The sequence below is a fragment of the Tamandua tetradactyla genome, chromosome 19, assembly GCF_023851605.1.
Source record: "Tamandua tetradactyla isolate mTamTet1 chromosome 19, mTamTet1.pri, whole genome shotgun sequence".
Taxonomy (NCBI): domain Eukaryota; kingdom Metazoa; phylum Chordata; class Mammalia; order Pilosa; family Myrmecophagidae; genus Tamandua; species Tamandua tetradactyla.
In genome coordinates, this window is record NC_135345.1 from 69,507,890 (window position 1) to 69,527,196 (window position 19,307).

At 33.9% G+C, this 19,307-nt stretch overlaps 1 protein-coding gene across 1 annotated transcript in view; it reads right to left on the minus strand.

Annotated features, from left to right (window-relative positions):
- The window catches only part of LOC143663413 (transmembrane protease serine 11C-like), an 82,144-nt gene that overhangs the window by 39,361 nt on the left and 23,476 nt on the right, over nucleotides 1-19,307 (minus strand). The window contains exon 3 of the mRNA XM_077137091.1: nucleotides 4,739-4,857. Within this exon, the coding sequence (XP_076993206.1) occupies nucleotides 4,739-4,857 (119 nt within the window). The remainder of the gene's footprint in view (nucleotides 1-4,738; nucleotides 4,858-19,307) is intronic.

Consider the following 19,307-nt stretch of genomic DNA (forward strand, 5'->3'; position numbering starts at 1 on the left):
TAATACTTATTAAATACAGGAGGCTTAAAAGTACCAATCAATACATATTTTTAGTAAGCAGAAGAACCTAATCAAAGTCTGCAGTATATAGTGTTTTGAAAAACTACGTAAAAAATACAAGGGACTGTTCTTTAAAAAATTCAGACTAAATAGAAAGTCCTAAAGATCAAGAAAAATAATTATAGCCTAGGAGGAATGGGAAAAATTTTGGAAATTAATCAGAACCACTTTCTAAATTTTTTTTTTGTCTCGAATTCACCAAATTTTAATGTGGTAACAGAATAAGATTGTTTAACATATTTTTTTATTAGTGCAGTTCGTAGATTTACAGAAAAATAATGCATAAAATAAAGGATTCCAATATACCACCCTATTATTAACAGCTTCCATTAGTGTGGCACATTTGTTACAGTTGATGAAAGCACATTTTTATAATCGTACTATTGACTATGGTGCATGGTTTAACTTAAGGTTCACTGTTTGTGCTGTATTGTTCCATGGATAATTTAAAAAAATTTTACTGTAGTAACATATATGCAACCTAAAATTTCCCATTCTATTCACGTTCAAATATATAATTCAGCAATGTTAACTGTGTTCAATGTTGTGCCACTATCACCATCATCCATTACAAAATTTTTCCATCATCCTAACTAGAAATTCTGTACAATTTAAGCATTAACTCCTTATTCCTTACCTCCACCTCATCCCTTGGTAACTTTTAGTCTAGATTTTGACTTTATGAACTTGCTTATTCTAATTATTTCATATTAGTGAGGACATATAACTGTCTTTTTGTGTCTGGTTTATTTCATTCACACAATGTTTATGTTGCTATATACATCAGAACTTCCTTTTTATGGCTGAGTAATATTCTATTCTGTATATATACCACATTGTGTTCATTCATCAATTGATGAACACAAATATATAGGCAAATTTTTTATTGGTAGTGATGTTATATTGCTAGCTTATATTGTTATTTTTGTGACAAAGGATTACAAAGTGAGGAATTTTAATAGAGGCAAGAAAATATCAACTCTATAAGACAAATGCTCCAGAATTGGACACAAGGGAGTTTTACATGTTTCTTAGTCCAGTGTCCCATATATGGAGTGAAATTTGTGTCTGGTCCCTTCTGTCATTTTACGGTAACTCCCCATTACTTCAGACACCCTGAGAATCTAGTAAACCAGTATAATTTTTCTATTTTTTTCCAATTTTATAAAACTAGTGTATCAGTAATTTTTTTTTATTAATTAAAAAAAATTAACTAACATAACATTTAGAAATCATTCCATTCTACATATGCAATCAGTAATTCTTAATATCATCACATAGGTGTGTGGTCATCATTTCTTAGTACATATGCATCGATTTAGAGAAAGAAATAGCAAGACAACAGAAAAAGAAATAAAACGATAATATAGAGAGAAAATAAAAATAAAAATAAAAATAAAAAGTACAAAAATATATAAGAAAAAAAAACTATAGATCAGATGCAGCTTCATTCAGTGTTTTAACATAATTGCATTACAATTAGGTAGTATTGTGCTGACCATTTTTTTTTTTTTTTTAGAAATCATACCATTCTACATATGCAATCAGTAATTCTTAACATCATCACATAGATGCATGGTCATTGTTTCTTAGTACATTTGCAGTATCAGTAATTTTGTAAATTGTTTTCATATCATTTGAGACTTGAAAATACCTCAATATCATTGGTTTCATCTTTTGATAAACCTTAGAACTGCTTAATTTTGTCCTGCCTGGAAACTAGACACAAAGTGATTTCCATTTATTACATTGGGCTAAATATTTTAATTTGTTTTAAAATATCCCTGAATAGAGAGAATTCTAATTATTGAATTCAGGTCCGTTGTTGGAATTCTTATTAGTTTTATGATAGAGTTTGAGGAACATGAAACCAAACGAATGCTAACCTCGTTGATACTCAAACTGAAACATTGCTAGCTCTTATTAGATGGAAGATGAGGTCGGCATGTGGTCTTTTACTTTGTTATCTTTTTATTATATATTTGCAATCCTGATGAGTTCTACAAATAATCTCTCATATTGAAAAGGTGATATACATAAAAGTTCATATTCCATAGCAGGTTTAGGCCGTGTGATGGTTTGAAGACTTATGTCCCCCGGAAAAGTGTGTTCTTAAAGTTAATCCATTCCTGTGCATGTGGACCCACTGTAAATGGGATATTTGAGGCATAGGATCTTAAATTAAGATGCAAACAACCTCATTCAGGGTAGGTCTTGATCTTGTTACTGAAGTCCTTCATAAGATAATGAAATTCAGACAAAGAGAGAAAACCATGGAAGCAAGAAGCGGAAGGCAATGGAATCCAGAAGGGAAGGGAAAGACCAGCAGATGCTGTCATGTACCTTATCAGGTGACAGAACAGTCCAGGACTATCTGCAGCTGGACTTTGCAGAGAAAGAATTGTCTGATGTTGCCTTGATTTGGACATTTTTTCTCAGCCTCAAAACTGTAAGCTTGTAAGCTAATAAATTCCCACTGTTAAAAGGCAACCCATTTTATGGTATCTATTTTGAGCAGCTTTAGCAAAATAAAACAGGCTTGATCAGTGGAAAATTTATTTGTCAAATGTCTTGGTTTCATAGTGGTGAAAGATGCCCTCGATCTTGGGCACTCTGGTATCTAGTTTTATCTATGAACTGGGCTAGTCTGCTTTGCAGGAATAATCTGAAGTGCCATATTCATATCAGGTATCATTTTGGGCATCTATTACCCATTGTATTTTGTAATCACATAGAATTTGGTTAGACACTTGGAATATTTGACTGGCAGTGTGAAATTTATGTAAGATAATTGTGCTCAAGATTTTATAACACTTGTCTGCTCTTGAATTATAGAACAATCAATCATAATGATGAGTGGAAGCATACTTCAAATGCAACTTTGGATAAATCAACCTTTAACGCCTCAGTTTCCACATATTAAAATGTAAATGTGAGGATTAAATAAGTTAATATATAGAGTGCTTAGGCCAGTATTGACAGTTAGTAAATTGTTAAGCTACTGCCTCTCTCCTAAATTTTTAGAATTTCTATTCATTTTAACTGGGTATTGGATCTGCTAGAGAGCTGTAAAAAAATCAAGAAATTGCATAGAGAGTTTTTTCTTGATTTTCTCTTTAAAAAACCACATATCTAAAATGTGAAAATGTTATTTATTAATGCTGATCTTCTGTAGTTAAAAAACAAGCATTCATTGTAAAACAGCATCTCTCTTTCTTCAATTCCTTTTGGTTTTTAAAGAGTGAATTATCACAAAAGTTATTTAATAGAAATCAGAAGAAGAAAAATTGACTGTAGGTATTATAGTAACGAGTAGGTAATATATCAGGTAATATGTGATTCACAACTCCATTAGATTTATGCCATTATCACCAGTGTTGTAGTTATGAAAGGTGTATATCAGGTGATAACCATAATAGATGGAACATAATTGTATTGAATGAACATAGAAAGGAAGGCAGGTAAAAGTAGGTCTACTGATGAATGTAAATGAAAAAGTGTGAGAAATATATGATGACTATTTTAATGCAGGTGAGATAGAAACTGTAATGAAGGCTGCTAAGAGAACCTGAAGCAAGATATCAGGAGAAGTGGTTGAAAGACCAGGCTGAGATGATAATTGATCACACTGTTAGTATTAGCTTATTCACTTATTGGTCTGAATTTACAACAGAAATGGTGATTTTCTTAGTGTGGATAGATTTGGAGCTATTTTAAAGTTATATGTTAACTTTTTATACACTTAGAGTCTATTAAGAAAATTAATGATCCTGTTTTGGGAAATTTTAGAGGGACTCATTTTATTTTAGGGATCATAGGATAATAGGATTTATGCTAAGGGCTTGTTATACTTCATATCATTTATTTCTTACAACAGCTTATATGTAGGTATGTCTTGTCTTATTTTTAGTTGAAGAAAACTGCAGTGTGGAGGGATTAAATGACTTATTTAAGGTTATATAGCTAGTAAAAGGTTAAACTTAGAACTGAGGAAGGACTATGAGTCCATAAACTGTTGATATTTATTAGCCGTTGTATATTGCTTCATTTTAATTTCCTTTTATTCATAAAAATAAGCTCAAAGTGGGGATTTTTCTGCCACTATTTTCTATCTAATTATTTCCAATGGAATGGTAAAAGCAGGTCAGGATTTACAAGAACTTCAAATTTATTAGGAACTGGAAAGTATTGTGATGTTATGGAAAGACCACATTCTTACATCAGATAGAGTTAGATGTAAAGATTACCTGTCAAGGATCTGCTGGGGGAAATGGCAGATAAATGATGCTACAGTGCTTTTGGCAAGATTTGGATTAGCTGGTAGGGTTACTTGAGCTAATTGTGGTGATATACACGATAACTCCATGAAGTCAGGGACCTTGCTTTATTTTCCTCTCTAGTGTATTGCCAGGACTTCACAAAGTGTTTGGCATTAAGTAAATGCTTACTAAATATGATCTGAAATTCTTTTTGAAATATATCCCATAAATTTTTTTTTCTCTATTTTATCTAACCAATCCTCTCAAGTGGCTGATTGTCCTAACCTTGAACTAAGGTAGTGGTAAAAAAACAGTTTGAAGTTATCAATAATTTCCAACATTGAAGGCAAGTTCTATGATCCTGGCATTTAGACCATAGCACAGAAAAGTACCATGTGCAGAGAAAATTTTCAACTTACCAAAGACACTATCTTTTTATTTAGGTCCATATATTCTTGAGAATATGATTTTTGAAACTTGCTGTCATAATCAATGTTATTGACTTTAAAGCTGATGTGATAGTAGAAAGGTGTTTTTCCTGAGGAGAGAAAAGGAAAAAATAATTCTTACTTTGTTTATTGTGTAATCACTTCCATTCTCCTGAAAATCATTTGAAATAGAGTGATAAAATTTCAGGTAACTGGATTATTAAATAGTCTTGATGCCCAGAGATTGTTGAAATAGCTTTGACAGAAGAATTTTAATTACATGGTAACTTTAAGAATGCATTCAGATTATTTTATAAAGTTTAATGTGCTAGCTTTCAAATTTGGGCAATCTAAAGACAGATATGTGACAATGACAAGAAATTTACATTAAAGTAAATTAGTAAATTGGTCTTTATGATTTTCACATTACATTTAAGAAAATCGGTGGACTCTTAGGGTTTATGATTTATGAACTATCTAGGAAATTAAAATGAATAAAGGAGAAAATAAAATGAGGCACAAATTATAAACTAAGTAAATAGAACAAAGAAATGAACAACTTAAGATAAGCAACCCTAAGGAAGAAGCATGAGGGCTAGGTTGGACTAGATTATTTTAATTCATCTCAAGTATAAGTTAATGATTTTTTTGTGTGACTTTATTTTACTTCTCCACTATATAGACTGAGAAGAGTTTAATGAAAGATAGATTGAGATAGAGATGATAGAGCTAAAGTTAGAGATAGAGAGAACTAGAGTGAGAGAAAGAGAGAAAGTGAGAAAAAACAGTTTGGAACATTCATGTTAGTGGTTAAAGTTAATAATTTGGAAATATCTTCCCAGTTCTCTCACAAATAATCAAAGGAATACAAAGTATGACAAGATAGCCATTGTTATTGGATTAAACTGGCAAAGATGACAAAAAAATAATACTCAGGCACTCTTATAAGAATGTTAATTGAAACAATGAGATATAGCCTCTCCTTTTTATTCCTAAAGTAGGAAAATAAGAAAATGAATTATGATTTATCTATTTTAGAATATTATATTATCATGAAAAGTATTGTTTTAGAATAATATTTAATGTTATGGAAAATGCACATGAAAGGGGGAAATAAAAGACAGGAAGGAAATGTGCCCAATATTGAATGATTAGCAGTAGAACACCCAGGGAAGATGGGAGAGTAGAGAACTCCAGGACTCACTCCTTCCTCCAAAACAGCTAGTAAACTGGTGGTAATTATCTGAAACAACTGTTCTGGGGCTCTGGAGGCCATAAGAACAATGTGCAGTACCCAGAGAAGAGAGGGAAGAAGAGGTTGATAAACTACTGTAAAGAGCTGTAAAGTAGCTTTCTCACACAGCAGCTGATGGTGCTCATTCCCACTCTTGGTGCAGGGCACTTTGGGATCCAGTCCCTGGTTAGTTGCTCCTGCCAGAAAAGGACATACAACTCTTCCCCAAGAATAGAGGGAGGGGAATATGGAAATTTCAAGATAAATGAAAATAAGAAGACAACATATCAAAACTTATGGGATGCAGTGAAGGTGGTGCTGAGAGTGAAATATATAGCTTTAATGCTTATATTAAAAAAGAAAAAAGAGCTAAAATTGAAGACCTAATAGCCACTGATCATGGCTTTTGATTAGCAAATTTGGATTGTTGAGTCCCAACTTTGAGCTACTGCTACATCCATCCCTGGACAAAGGCAGGGGTGGTCATTGTGTCAGCCTCACCCCTGACAGGGTCTGAGGCAGTGGCAGTTTGGAGACACAGTGCCTCCCCAGGCCTTTGTGAGGAACAGTTTGCTGAAGGATGCCATCTGTGAACAAGTCAGAGAAACACAGCTTAGGGGAGCCTTCAAAAAGATTTGGCATCTTTCCTGACCCTCTTCTGAGAGCACTTTGGAGCCAGTCAGCACCCTGTTTGTGGGTCCCTGGCTCTGTTTCGGCTGGAAAATACTGACTTGGGAAAATCCTCTCCGGGGTCATCCTCCACCCAGAATTTGCCCTCCAGGTAAAAGCATCTAGAGACAATGAAAGTGTATAAAACAGAAACAACCAGAACAGATAAAGATTGCCAGAGAAGGTACAGAAGGAAGAAAGCTTTCTCCTGGGAGGGAAACAATTGGACAAATAGTGTAATCTTAAAAATTGTGCTATCCAGAGCAAGAATCAGATGAAAAGAGCTATCTGTTAAACAATGACTGGTCTAATGATCTAGAATAAATTGAAGTCAAAGAAGAGCCTTAACACAACATCAATCAAAATAAAACCCTAGGCAAGAGAGAGAAAATGACCTTCAGAGTAAACTCATCAAGATAATCAGATGTCTAGATGTCAGTAAAATATTACAAGCCATACTAAGAAACAGGAAGATATGACCTGGTCCCTAAAGGAACAAATTAAAACTTTGAAGGAGATACAGAATTTGGAACAACTACTGAAAGATATAAAAACAAACCTTCTAAATAAATTCAAGGAAATAAAGGTAAATATGGCTAAAGAGGATATTAAGAGGACACCACGTAAGCATAAAGAAGTATTAAAAGTATAAAATGAAACAAAACAGAAATTATGGGAATGCAAGACAGAATGTAATTGATTAAAATACCCTAGAAGCATATGACAGCAAATTTGAACTGCAGAAGAAACAGTGAACTAGAAGATAGGATGAACAAAATCTTACAAACAGAAACAGATAGAGAAAGGAATGGAAAAAATAGAGCAGGGCCTCAAGGATTTGACAAAATCATTAAGTAAGTACTGTCCTTACTGTAATAACATTGAATGTTGATAGATTAAACTTCGCAATAAAAAAAAGACAGTTTGGCAGAAAGGATAAAAAAAAGTATGATCCAACTACATGCTGTCTACGAGACTCACCTCAGACTCAAAGAAACAAATAAGTTGAAAGTGGAAAATTGGAAAAAGATATTCTACACAAACACTAAACAAAAAGAGCTGATATAATAATATCTGACAAAATAGACTTTAAATGCAAAATTAATAAGGAAAAAAGAAGGACACTATATATTAATAAAGCAATCAGTCAAGAAGAAAAGCAATCATAAATATTTATGGACCTAACCATGGTGCACCAAAATATATGAGGCAAACATTCGCAAGCCTGAGGGAGAAATATACGTCTCTGTAATAGTAGTTGGAGACTTCAATACACCACTCTCAGCAATAGATAGAACATCTAGATAGAGGATCAGTAAGGAAACAGATAATTTGAATAAGTGAACTAGATCTAAGAAACATATGCATAACATTGTATCCCCAAACAGCAGGAAATATATTCTTTTCAAGTGCTCATGGATCATTCTGTAGGATAAACTTCATGCTGGGTCACAAAGCAAGCTTCAATAAATTTACAAAGATTGAAATGATACAAAACAGTTTTTCTGACCATAATGGAATGCAGCTGGAAATCAATAAGAGGTGGAGAACTGGAAAATTCACAAATACATTGAAGTTAAATACCACATGTATAAACAATCAGTAGGTCAAAGAGGAAATTTCAAGACAAATGAAAATAAGAAGACAACATATCAAAACTTATGGAATGCAGTGAAGATGGTGCTGAGGGTGAAATATATAGCTTTAATGCTTATATTAAAAAAGAAGAAAGAGCTGAAATTGAAGACCTAATAACACATCTGGAGGAATTACAAGAAAAACAGAAAACTAATCCTAAAACAAGCAAAAGGAAATAAGAAAGACTAGAGCTGAAATAAATGAAATTGAGAAAAAAAAATAGAGAATTAACAAAACCGAAAGTTAGTGCTGTGAGAAGATCAATAAAATTGACAAACCCTTAGCTAAAAGGGACAAAAGAAAAAGGGAGATGACAAAAATAAATAAAATCAGAGGAGAGACATTACTACTAACTGTATACAAATAAAAAGGACCATGAGAGGATACTGTGAACAACTGTATGACAACAAATTAGACAACCTTGATGAAAAATTCCTAAAAACACGTCAACAACCTACCCTGACTATAGAAGAAGTAGAAAACTTCAACAGACCAATACAAGTAAAGAGGTTAATTAAGTCATCAAAATCCTCCCCAAAGAGAAAAGACCAGGACCAGCTGGCTTCACAGGGTATTTCTATAGTCATTCCAAGAAGAATTAATACCAATCCTGCTCAAACTTTTACATAACATTGAAGAGGAGGGAACACTACTTAATTCATTGTATGGGGCCAACATCACCCTAAAATCAAGGTCAGATAAAGATACCACAAGAAAATTACCAATCAATTTGTTTAATTTAAGTTTAGATGCAAAAATCCTCAGCAAAATACTTGTAATTCAAATCCAACAGCAAATTAAAAGAATGTGCACCATGATAAATGGGTTTTATCCCTGATATGCAAAGTTGGTTCGGCAGAAGGATTTTGAGGATGTAACCCACCACATTAACAAATTGAAGTGAAAAACCACTTGATTATCTTGACTAATGCAGAAAAGGCATTTGATAAAATCCAGCATTGTTTCTTGATAAAAACTTTGAAATTTGGAATAGAAGGAAACTTCTTCAACATGATAAAGGGCATATATGAAAAACCCATACCTTACATTGTACTCAATGGTGAAAGGCTGAAAGATTTTACTCTAAGATTTGGAACAAGACTAGGATGTCCACATCACCCCTGTTCTTCAACATTGTGCTAGAAGTACTAGCTAGAGTAGTTATGCAAGAAAAAGAAATAGAAAGCATCCAAATTGGAAATTTTGTAGTTCCTCAGGCAGCTAAATATAGAATTAACATATGTTCTAGCAACCCTACCAATAGGCATATATGCAGAAGAACTGAAGGTAAGTCTTTGAGCAGACATTGCACACCAATGTTTATTGAAGCACTGTTCACAACTGCCAAGAGATGAAAGTAACCCAAGTTGTCTATCACCAAATGAATGGATAAAAAAATGTGGCATATATATGTGATGGAACATTATTCAGCTGTAAAAAGAAATAAAATGTTGATGCATGCAGCAGCATGAATGAACCTTGAGAACATTATGTTGAGAGAAACAAACTAAATAGAAAAGAACAAACATTATATGATCTAACTGCTATGAATTAAGTATAATAGACAAGCTCATAGAGTCAGAACCCAGAATATAGGTTTCCAGGAGGGCGACTGGAGTTAGAGAATGTGGAGTTAATGGTTAATTGTAAAGAATTTCTATTTAGCCTGATGGCAAAGGCTTGGAAATGGATGGTGGAGATGGTAGCACATATCGTTAGTGTAATCAACAGCACTGTACTATAAAGAAGAATGTTGGTAAAAGAGGAAACTTTAGGATGTATCTATTACTAGAATAATAATTAAAAGATAAAACATAGATTGTACAGCACATGAACTGTATTGTAGGCAGGGGATTATAGTTAATAGTAAAACTATATGAATGTTCTTTCACTGGTTATAACAAATGTATGATACTAATACTACGTGGTTATAATAGAGTGATATATGGAAAAACGCATTCCCACAAACCCACATGTCCCCAGGCGGTCACAGTGTTAGTATTCTGTACTTTTGGGTAAGCCTGAGGAAAGGGTTGCTTGGATGTTCTTTCTTCTTTTCCTTTTTTTCCTGTCTTTAGCTGATGTTTTCACAGGGACTCAAGTCTAACTGGAATGTATAGGCATTCAGAGGTTAAGGGGGAATATGAAAAGTATGTGTGAATGCTATTGAAGCTAAGTTGGAGGTATCAAACCAGATATGACTGTTTGTTGTTTAGGATGTTAAATTTTAACCCTATGGTTACCACAAGGAAAACAGATCAAAGATATACCTATATAGAAAAGAGAAGGCACTCAATATTGTACAACAACAAAAAAATAAAATAAATATAAAAATAGTCATTAATGGCCAAAATAGGAAAAAAGTGTGACTTACCAAAACTAAACAACAAAATGTCAGTAAAAGCCCTGCATTATCAATAGTGAATTTAAATATAAATGGATTAAACTCTCCTGTCAAAAGGCAGAGAGTGGAAGGATGGATAAAAAACATGACCCAAATGTATGCTGTCTGCAAGAGACTTGCATTAAATTCAAAGATGCAAGTAGGTTGAAAGTGAATGGAGGGAAAAAAATATACGATGCAAGTGGTGAACAAAAAAGAGCTGGAGGTAGCTACCCTAATATAAACTCAAGTAGACTTTAAAGCAGTTGTAAGGGACAAAGTTGGTTATTATACACTGATAAAGAAGCCAATTCAACCATATATAACATATATATATAACATATATTTATATATATAACATATATTTATATATATATGCCTATAGCAGAGTCCCAATGTATATGAAATAAACACTGAAAGATTTGAAGGAGAGAGTTCTACATGAATAATAGGAGACTGTAATATACCACTCCCAATTATGGATAGAACATCTGTTAGAAGTTCAATAAGGAAATAAGAGAATTGAAAGATACTGTAAACCAAAGACCTAACAGACATATATAAAAGATTTCATCCAACAATAAAGTACATCCTTTTTCTCAAGGTCACAAGGATCTTTCTCCAGGATAGACCATATGTTATGCCACAAAACAAGTCTCAATATATTGAAAAACATTGAAATAATACACTGTATCTTCTACAAACACAATGGAATGAAACTAGAAATCAACAACAAAGGAAACAATGGAAAATTTACATATATCTGGAAATTAAACAACATCCTTCTAAACACCAAAGTTTTAAAGAGGAAATCACAAGGGAAATTAGGATATTTCTTGAGGCAAATAAAAATGAAAATACAACATACCAAATCTTTTGAGATGCAGCAAAAGTAGTACCAAGAGGTAAATTTATAGTTCTAAGTGCTTACATTAAAAAAGAAGAGGTGGGTGCAAATGTAGTTCATTGGTAGAATTCTCACTTGCCAGTAGACATAGGTTCAATTCCCAACTCGTGGATTCCCCCTTCACCAAAAAAAAATTCATCAAATGGTTCAGCAATAATGGGATAGTCACATGGAAAAAGAATGAAATGTGACCCCCACCATATGGCACAGAAAAAAGATTTTAAAAATCAAAGACCTAACCCCGAAACTGGAAGAACTAGAGAAAAGAAGAGCAAACTAAACTTATAGCAAGCTGAAGGAAGGATATAAAAAAATGATTAGAGTGGAGATGAATGAAATAGAGAGAGAGAGAGAGAGAGAGAGAGAGAGAATCAACAGAATCAAAAGTTGGTGCTTCAAAAAAAAAACATAAGCATGACTGGTGAAGAAAAAAAGAAAGAGGATACAAATAACAAAAGTCATAAATGAAAAAAGAGACATTACTTCCTGCCACACTGAAATAAAAAGGACTGTAAAAAGATATTATCAGGAAGCAGGGAAAGATGTTAGTGTAGGGAGTTGTGGAATTTAGCTTTTCCTCTACAGCAGCTAGTAAATAGCCAGGACTGTTTGGAACACTTGGTTGTGGGACATCTGAGACAAGACACATATTATATTCTAGAATGGATGGAAGGACAGATCACAACTCTCAAACTGCAGAGGCTGGTATTCCTCCCCTACTGGCATGGCAGGCTGCTGGAAACACCTCCACATGGGAAAAAGAAGAGTTCTCTACTAGGAGCAAAGGAAGGTACTTCAAAACAAGTTTCATTTGTGGTTTTAAGAAATTTGTATTGTTGAATACAAGCTCTGTGCAAGTTAAACCCAGAGAAAGCAGGAAAGAGCAATCTGTCTTTTGGCACATCGAAGCCAGAGCTGACCAAGAAAAAAAGGAGGATTTTGAAGTTGGCTGGGCTCAGAATAATGTACTGGTGAACCTTGGTCAGAGACTGGCTCTGAAAAGGGATTTTATTTTTCCTCTCTATTCTTTACTTTTTCTTCCTTTTTTTTTTTTTTTTTTTTAAGAATTTTAAGTAGTTTAACAGAGAAAGCATCAGGCATTTTCAATTGTCAATGCTGACACAGGCAAGGTTGGAGTTAAGATAGGTCTGGGAGACAAAATACAAGTCAAATGAAGGAGATAATTCCCTAAGGGGTGTGTATTCACTAAGAATGGTGGACAGGGTCCAGATCAAGTGGCAGCCCTCTTTCAGAGAATTCAGACCCCAGGGGCTTGGAATCAGAAACAGCTTAAGCTTGCCTTCCACCTCAGCTTCTGTCTCAATTATCCCCCTGGCAGGTTAAGAATTAAAGACTCCATACCATTTTCACTGGTGGGGAGCTGAGGGTTGACAAACACCACCTGCTGGGCGGGATAGAATAAATACAGAGTCTAGAGGTTCCACAGGAATGTCAGACCAACTACTGAATCTTATGCTCAGAGAAACTTAATATTGACTGCACCATCCTCCTGAGACATGGGCCTGCCTTGTCTTGAAAAATGTGATTCGAGATGATCATATCTGAGGAGACCTTCCCCCCCACAAAAAAGGGTCCATATAGGCAGGACAAGAAACAAACACAAGAGCTGAAAAATTGAAACCAGTTAAACAAATGCTCTTCTTAAGGTCTAGAAAAAATTGAACTGAATGCCAAAGAACAGATAGAGAACAAAGCAAACCAACAAGAAAACCCCAGGTACAAGAGTGAAAACAACCTCCAGAAAAATAATCAAGGAAATCAGATGCCTAGATGTCAGTAAAAAATGACAAGTCATGCTAGGAAAAACAAAGATAAGGCCCAGTCAAAGGAACAAACTAACATTTTAAAGGAGATACGGGAGTTGAAACAACTAATTAATGATTTCCAAACAAGCATGCTAAATCAATTTAAATAGGTGAAGGATATAAAGAAGACATTTGGCATGAAATGAAGCTTGAAAAAGCAAATAGCAGAACTGGTGGGAATGAAAGGCACAGTAGAAGAGATGAAAGACATAATGGAGACTTACAGCAGCAGTTTTGAAGAGGTAGGTAAGAGGATTAGTGAATTAGAGTCCAGGACATCTGAAATCCCACACACAAAAGAATGGATAGGGAAATGAATGGAAGAATAGGAGCAAGGCCATCAGGGAATTGAAAGACAACATGAAGCGCATGACTATAAATGTTATGAGTGTTCAAGAAGGAGAAGAAAAGGGAGTGGGGATGAAAGAATACTGGAGGAAATAATCACTGAAAATTTCTCATCTCTTGTGAAAGATATATAAATACATATTCAGTAAGTTCAGTGTATCCCAAACAAAAATGGGATGATCCTAATAGACCTACTCCAAGATGCTAATTAATTAGATTGCCAAATGTCAAAGACAAAGAGAGAATTCTGAAAGCAGCAAGAGAAAAGTGATACATCACATATAAGGGAAGCTCAATAAGACCATGTGAGAATTTCTCAGCAGAAAGCATGGGGGTGAGAAAATGGTGGTATGCTATAACTGAGATATTGAAAGAGAAAAATTGCTAGTCAAGAATTCTATATCTGGCAAAATTGACCTTCAAAAATGAGGGAGAGTTTAGCATATTTTCAGACAAACACACGGAGAGAGTTTGTGACTAAAAAAAACTTCTACAGAAAATATTAAAGGGATTACTACAGGCAGATAATAAAAGACAGGAGAGAGAGGTCTGGAGAGAGTAGAAATGAACTCTATCAGTGAGGGTAAAAAGAGAAAAAAAGAAGAGATATATATTTATATCGTAATAAGTCATGATGCATGCAACAAGTGGATGAAATCTGAAGTCACTATGTTAAGTGAAATTAGCCAGAAACAGAAGGACAAATACAGTATGGTCTAATTTGAACTAACATTAATGAGAAAACCTTGAAAGTTAATGTTGAGAACACAGATTATCAGAGATAGAAAGAGGGTAGAGATTGGGCATTTGATGTTGAAAGAGTGCACAGTGTTCAACAAGATTGTAAAAATCCAGAAATGAAGAGCACAAGATTAATATCTGATGGTAGCACAATGCTATCTGATGGTAGCACAATATTACAAGTACACCGAACAAAGCTGAATGAGTATGGTTGAAAGAGGAAGACTAGGGGCATGTATGATAGAAAGAAGATAGAAGATAGAGACTGGGATTGCATAACTTAACAAAACCTAGAGTGATCAATGATGGTGATTAAGTGTACAAATATAATAATTTTTTACTTGAAGGAGAACAAATGAATATCAACATGCAGGATGTTGAAAAAAGGATGGGATATGGAAAAAATACAATCAATGCAAACTAAGGTCTTGGTTAGTAGTGATATTGTAATATGCTTTTGTTAAATGTAACAAAGGCAATATGCCAAAGGTAAATGTCAATAAGAGGGGGATATAAGGGATGAATGTGGGATTCTTGGGGTTGTTTTTGTTTCTCTTACTTACTTCATTTATTTTTATTTTTTAGCCTTCATTTTTTCCCTCTTCTTTCTTTGCAGAAGAAAAGGAAATGTCCTCACATATGTTGTGGTGTTGAATGCATAACTATGTGATTATACCTGGAACCATTGATTGTTTAGGTGTTTGAAAAAACTGCTTAAAAACTCAGAAATATATGAGTTCTGGAGAAAATGTCAAGAGAGATATATCTATTCACTGTAGGTAGGGAAGTAGAATGGTGAAACCCCTTTGGAAGGCAGTGAGTTAGTTCCACAGGATGCTAAATGTAGGTTGCCATATGGCATATACTTGGACAAACTGAAAGCAAAGTCACTGATGAACATTTTGCATTGGTGCTTATGGTGGCAATATTCATGATTTACAATGGATGGAGGCTGTCTACGTGAACATTGATGGATGAATGGAAAGGTGAACTGTAGTGTATACATAGGGAGTGTTGAGCAGCTCCAAGAAGGAATGAAGTTGTGCAGCATGAAACTAGGTGAATGAAATTTGGGGACATTAAGTTGAATGAAAAAACCCAGAAATGAAAAGGCAGATATTGGAAAACCTCATTACTATTGATTAACTAAAATGTGCAAACACTGAGAATTGAATTTGATAGCCTAGGTTATTAAGGGAAGGCTTACTGTAAAATTCCTAGATTGTTAGCTCCTACAGCTTTTGTAAATGTTGTTTCTAAATCCTGAGTGCTGAGCTTTTTATATATAACCTAGTCATTCCATAGAACTTTGAGTATCTCTGTGACACCTGAGACTCAGAGCTAGGCTTCTGTAGCTATGAAAGTCAACATTACCCTATACAGCAATTTTTTAAAAACCCTGAAATATAGGTCAGACTTCATATAGAGATGTGAATGGAGTCAATCTGGTTAGGACTAAGATATATGAAAGTAAAGGCTAAAAGATGATATTGACTGTATTTTAAAATTTCAACTTCTGTATAAGACTAAAGGAAAAGATGTTTATTTAGTGCTAAACTTATATTTTCTGTAGCACATTATCTAATTTAACTTATATGGTCAGATTATTCAAACACTGTAATCACACAAAATCTTGAATAGGTAGTTAGATCTTATTGGTTTTTACAGGTTAGTGTGATGCTCTGATACTCCCAGACTAATCTGAGCAGAAGATAAAAAAGTATTTGTGAAGTCCCATTGAGGGACTGGGGAAAATATGGAAATATTAAACTTCCTCATCTAGGGAAGACCTGATATTCTCACAAGAATTGAGGACTACCAATTTGATAGGCCAAGCATTCTGATGTCAGGGCCTGTCTTTATGAAACTTACTCATGCACAGGAGAAGCTAAGATTTCTTATGATTATGCTGAAGAGTCATCCTCAGAGAACCTCCTTTATTGCTCAGATGTGACCTCTTTTTCTAAAGCCAACTTCACAAATGCATTCAGTTCTCTTCCCCCCTATAGAGACATGACTTCCAGGGGTTAAATCTCTCTGGCAATGTGGGATATGATTTCTAGGGAAGAGTCTGTCCCTAGCATCATAGACTGAGAAAGACTTCTTGATCAAAAGGAGAAAGGGATATAAAACAAAATAAAGATTCAGTGGCTGAGAGATTTCAAATAGAGTCAAGAAGTCATTCTGGAGTTTATTTGTATGTATTATGTAGATATCCTATTTCAGTTTTTGGTATATTTGAGTATTTAGAGGTAAGTGCCTGAAACTGGTGAGCTGTAATCCAGCAGCATTGATTCTTGAAGATGATTGTATAACTATGTAACTATTATGGTATGACTATGTGATTGTGTGAAAACTTTGTGATTGACATTGTCTTTATCCAGTGTTTGGGTAGAAGAGTAAGAAAACAAGGAAAAAAACAATAAATAATTAATGGGGTGATATGGAGTATGGGATATTTTGGGTGTTATTTTTTTGAGTAATGAAAGTGTTCTAAAATTGATTATTGTTGATGAACACACTACTGTATGATGATAATCTGAGCCATTTATTGTATACTTTGAAGATTTATATGATATAAATAAATCATATAAATATATAAAATATATTTATGTTGATATATAAATCTTATATCAATAAAATTGCATAAAATAAAAAAGAACAAATGGAAAAACAAAAATAAAACATAGGCCTTTGAAGAAATATTTCAAGAGAAGGAAACAACACCTTGAAGACACAAAGGAAATGCAGATCATGAAAATTATTAACTATAGGAAGTGAAAAAATTTTAGGAAAAAACAGCTATATGATGCAAAAAGGCATAGTCCTTTTCCTTTTTTTTTTTTTTTAACAAAACCTCCCAACAAGGAAAAGTCCAGGAACAGAGAGCTTCATAAGGGAATTTTACCAATCATTCCAAGAAGAATTAATATCAATCCTGCTCAGATTCTTCCAAAAATTGAAGAGGAGGGAACACTCCCTAATTCATTCTATGAGGCCAAACTTATTCTCATATCAAACCCAGATAAAATTACTATGAGCAAGAAAACTACAGACTAATTTCTATTTTGAATATAGGTGCAAAAATCCTCGACAAAATTCTATAAAACTGAATCCAATAGCACATAAAAAGAATTATAAACTATGAATAAGTGGAATTTATCTCTCATATGCATGGGTGGTTCAACATAAGAAAGTTAGTTAATGTAATACATCACATTACAGAATAAAGGACAAAAACATATGATGATCTCAATTGCTGCAGGAAAAGTATTTGACAAAATCCAGAACATTTTCTTGATAAAATTTCTTAGAACACTAGGAATAGAGTGAAATTTCCTCAATGAGGTAAGACATATATGAAAAATCCATAGCTATCCAATTTAATGAGGAAAGACTGATAGCTTACCTCTATGATCAGGAACAAAACAAAATGCCCACCATTACCAATGTTTTTCAACACAGTACTGGAAGTTCTTACCAGAGCAATTAGTTAAGAGAAAGAAATAAAGGGCATGTAAGTGGAAGGGAAGATTTAAAACTTTCCCTATTTGCAGATAGCATGATCTTATATACAGAATATCCTGAAAAATACAAAACAAGGCTCCCAGAGCTAATAAATATATTCAACGTAGTGGCAGGGTACAAGATCAACATGCAAAAATCAGTAGAGCATCTAGACACAAGTAATGAATGATCAAAAGTAGAAATAAAGAAAAAAATCCATTAAAAATAGCAACCAAAAGAATAAAACATATAGGAATAGATCTAACCAATGATGGACATACACACAAAAAACATTGCATTACTTAAAGGAATCAAAGACGATAAATAAATGGAAGGACATTCCATGTTCATGGATTGGAAGACTAAATAGTGTTAAATTCCCTCCTGAGAATTTAGACATCAACCCTCACATTCATGGTCAACAGATTTTTTTTTTTGCATGGGCAGACACCAGGAATTGAACCCTGGTCTCCAGCATGGCAGGCGAGGATTGGTCAGCTGATTTTTTTTGGGGGGTGGTGTGCATGGTCTGGGAATCAAGCCTGAGTCTCCCACATGGACTGCAGACATTCTAACCACCGAACCACCTATGCACCCTGGTCAACTGATTTTTGACAAGGGGGTAAAGAGCCCTCAATTTTGAGAGAATAGTTTCTTTGCAAATGGAATTTTCCATTTGCAAAGGAAAAGGAGGACCCTTACCTCTTGCATTTTATAAAATTCAACTCAAAGTGGATCAAAGATCTATATAAAAGTCAGAAATTAAAACAAAAAGGTCATGGAAGAAAACATAGGAGTGCATCTTCAATTGTGTTAAGCAATTGTTTTTTTAGATTTTACATTAAAGCATAAGCAACATCAACAGCAAAATAGATGTATGGAATCTCATCAAAACTTAAAACCAAAAGGACTTTATCATGAAAGTAAGGTGACAATTTAAACAACAGGAGAAAATGTTTGGAAACCACATATCTGATAAAGAGTTAAGATTCAGAGTATTTAAGGAAATTCTTCAATTTAACAACAAAAAATCAAACAACCTAATAAAAAATGCCCAAAAACCTTGATAGATATTTTGCCAAAGAAGATTTACAAACGATTAAAAAGCACATGAAGAGAAGCGCAACATCATTACTCATCAGAGAAGTGTAAATCAAAACCATATTGAGATACTATTTCACACACAGTAGAATTACTGCTATTAAAGTAAAACAGAAAATTACAAGTTTTGGAGAGGTGCAGAGAAATAGGAACACCTATACCTATTATTCATTGCTGGTGGTAATGTGAAATGATGCAGCTCCTGC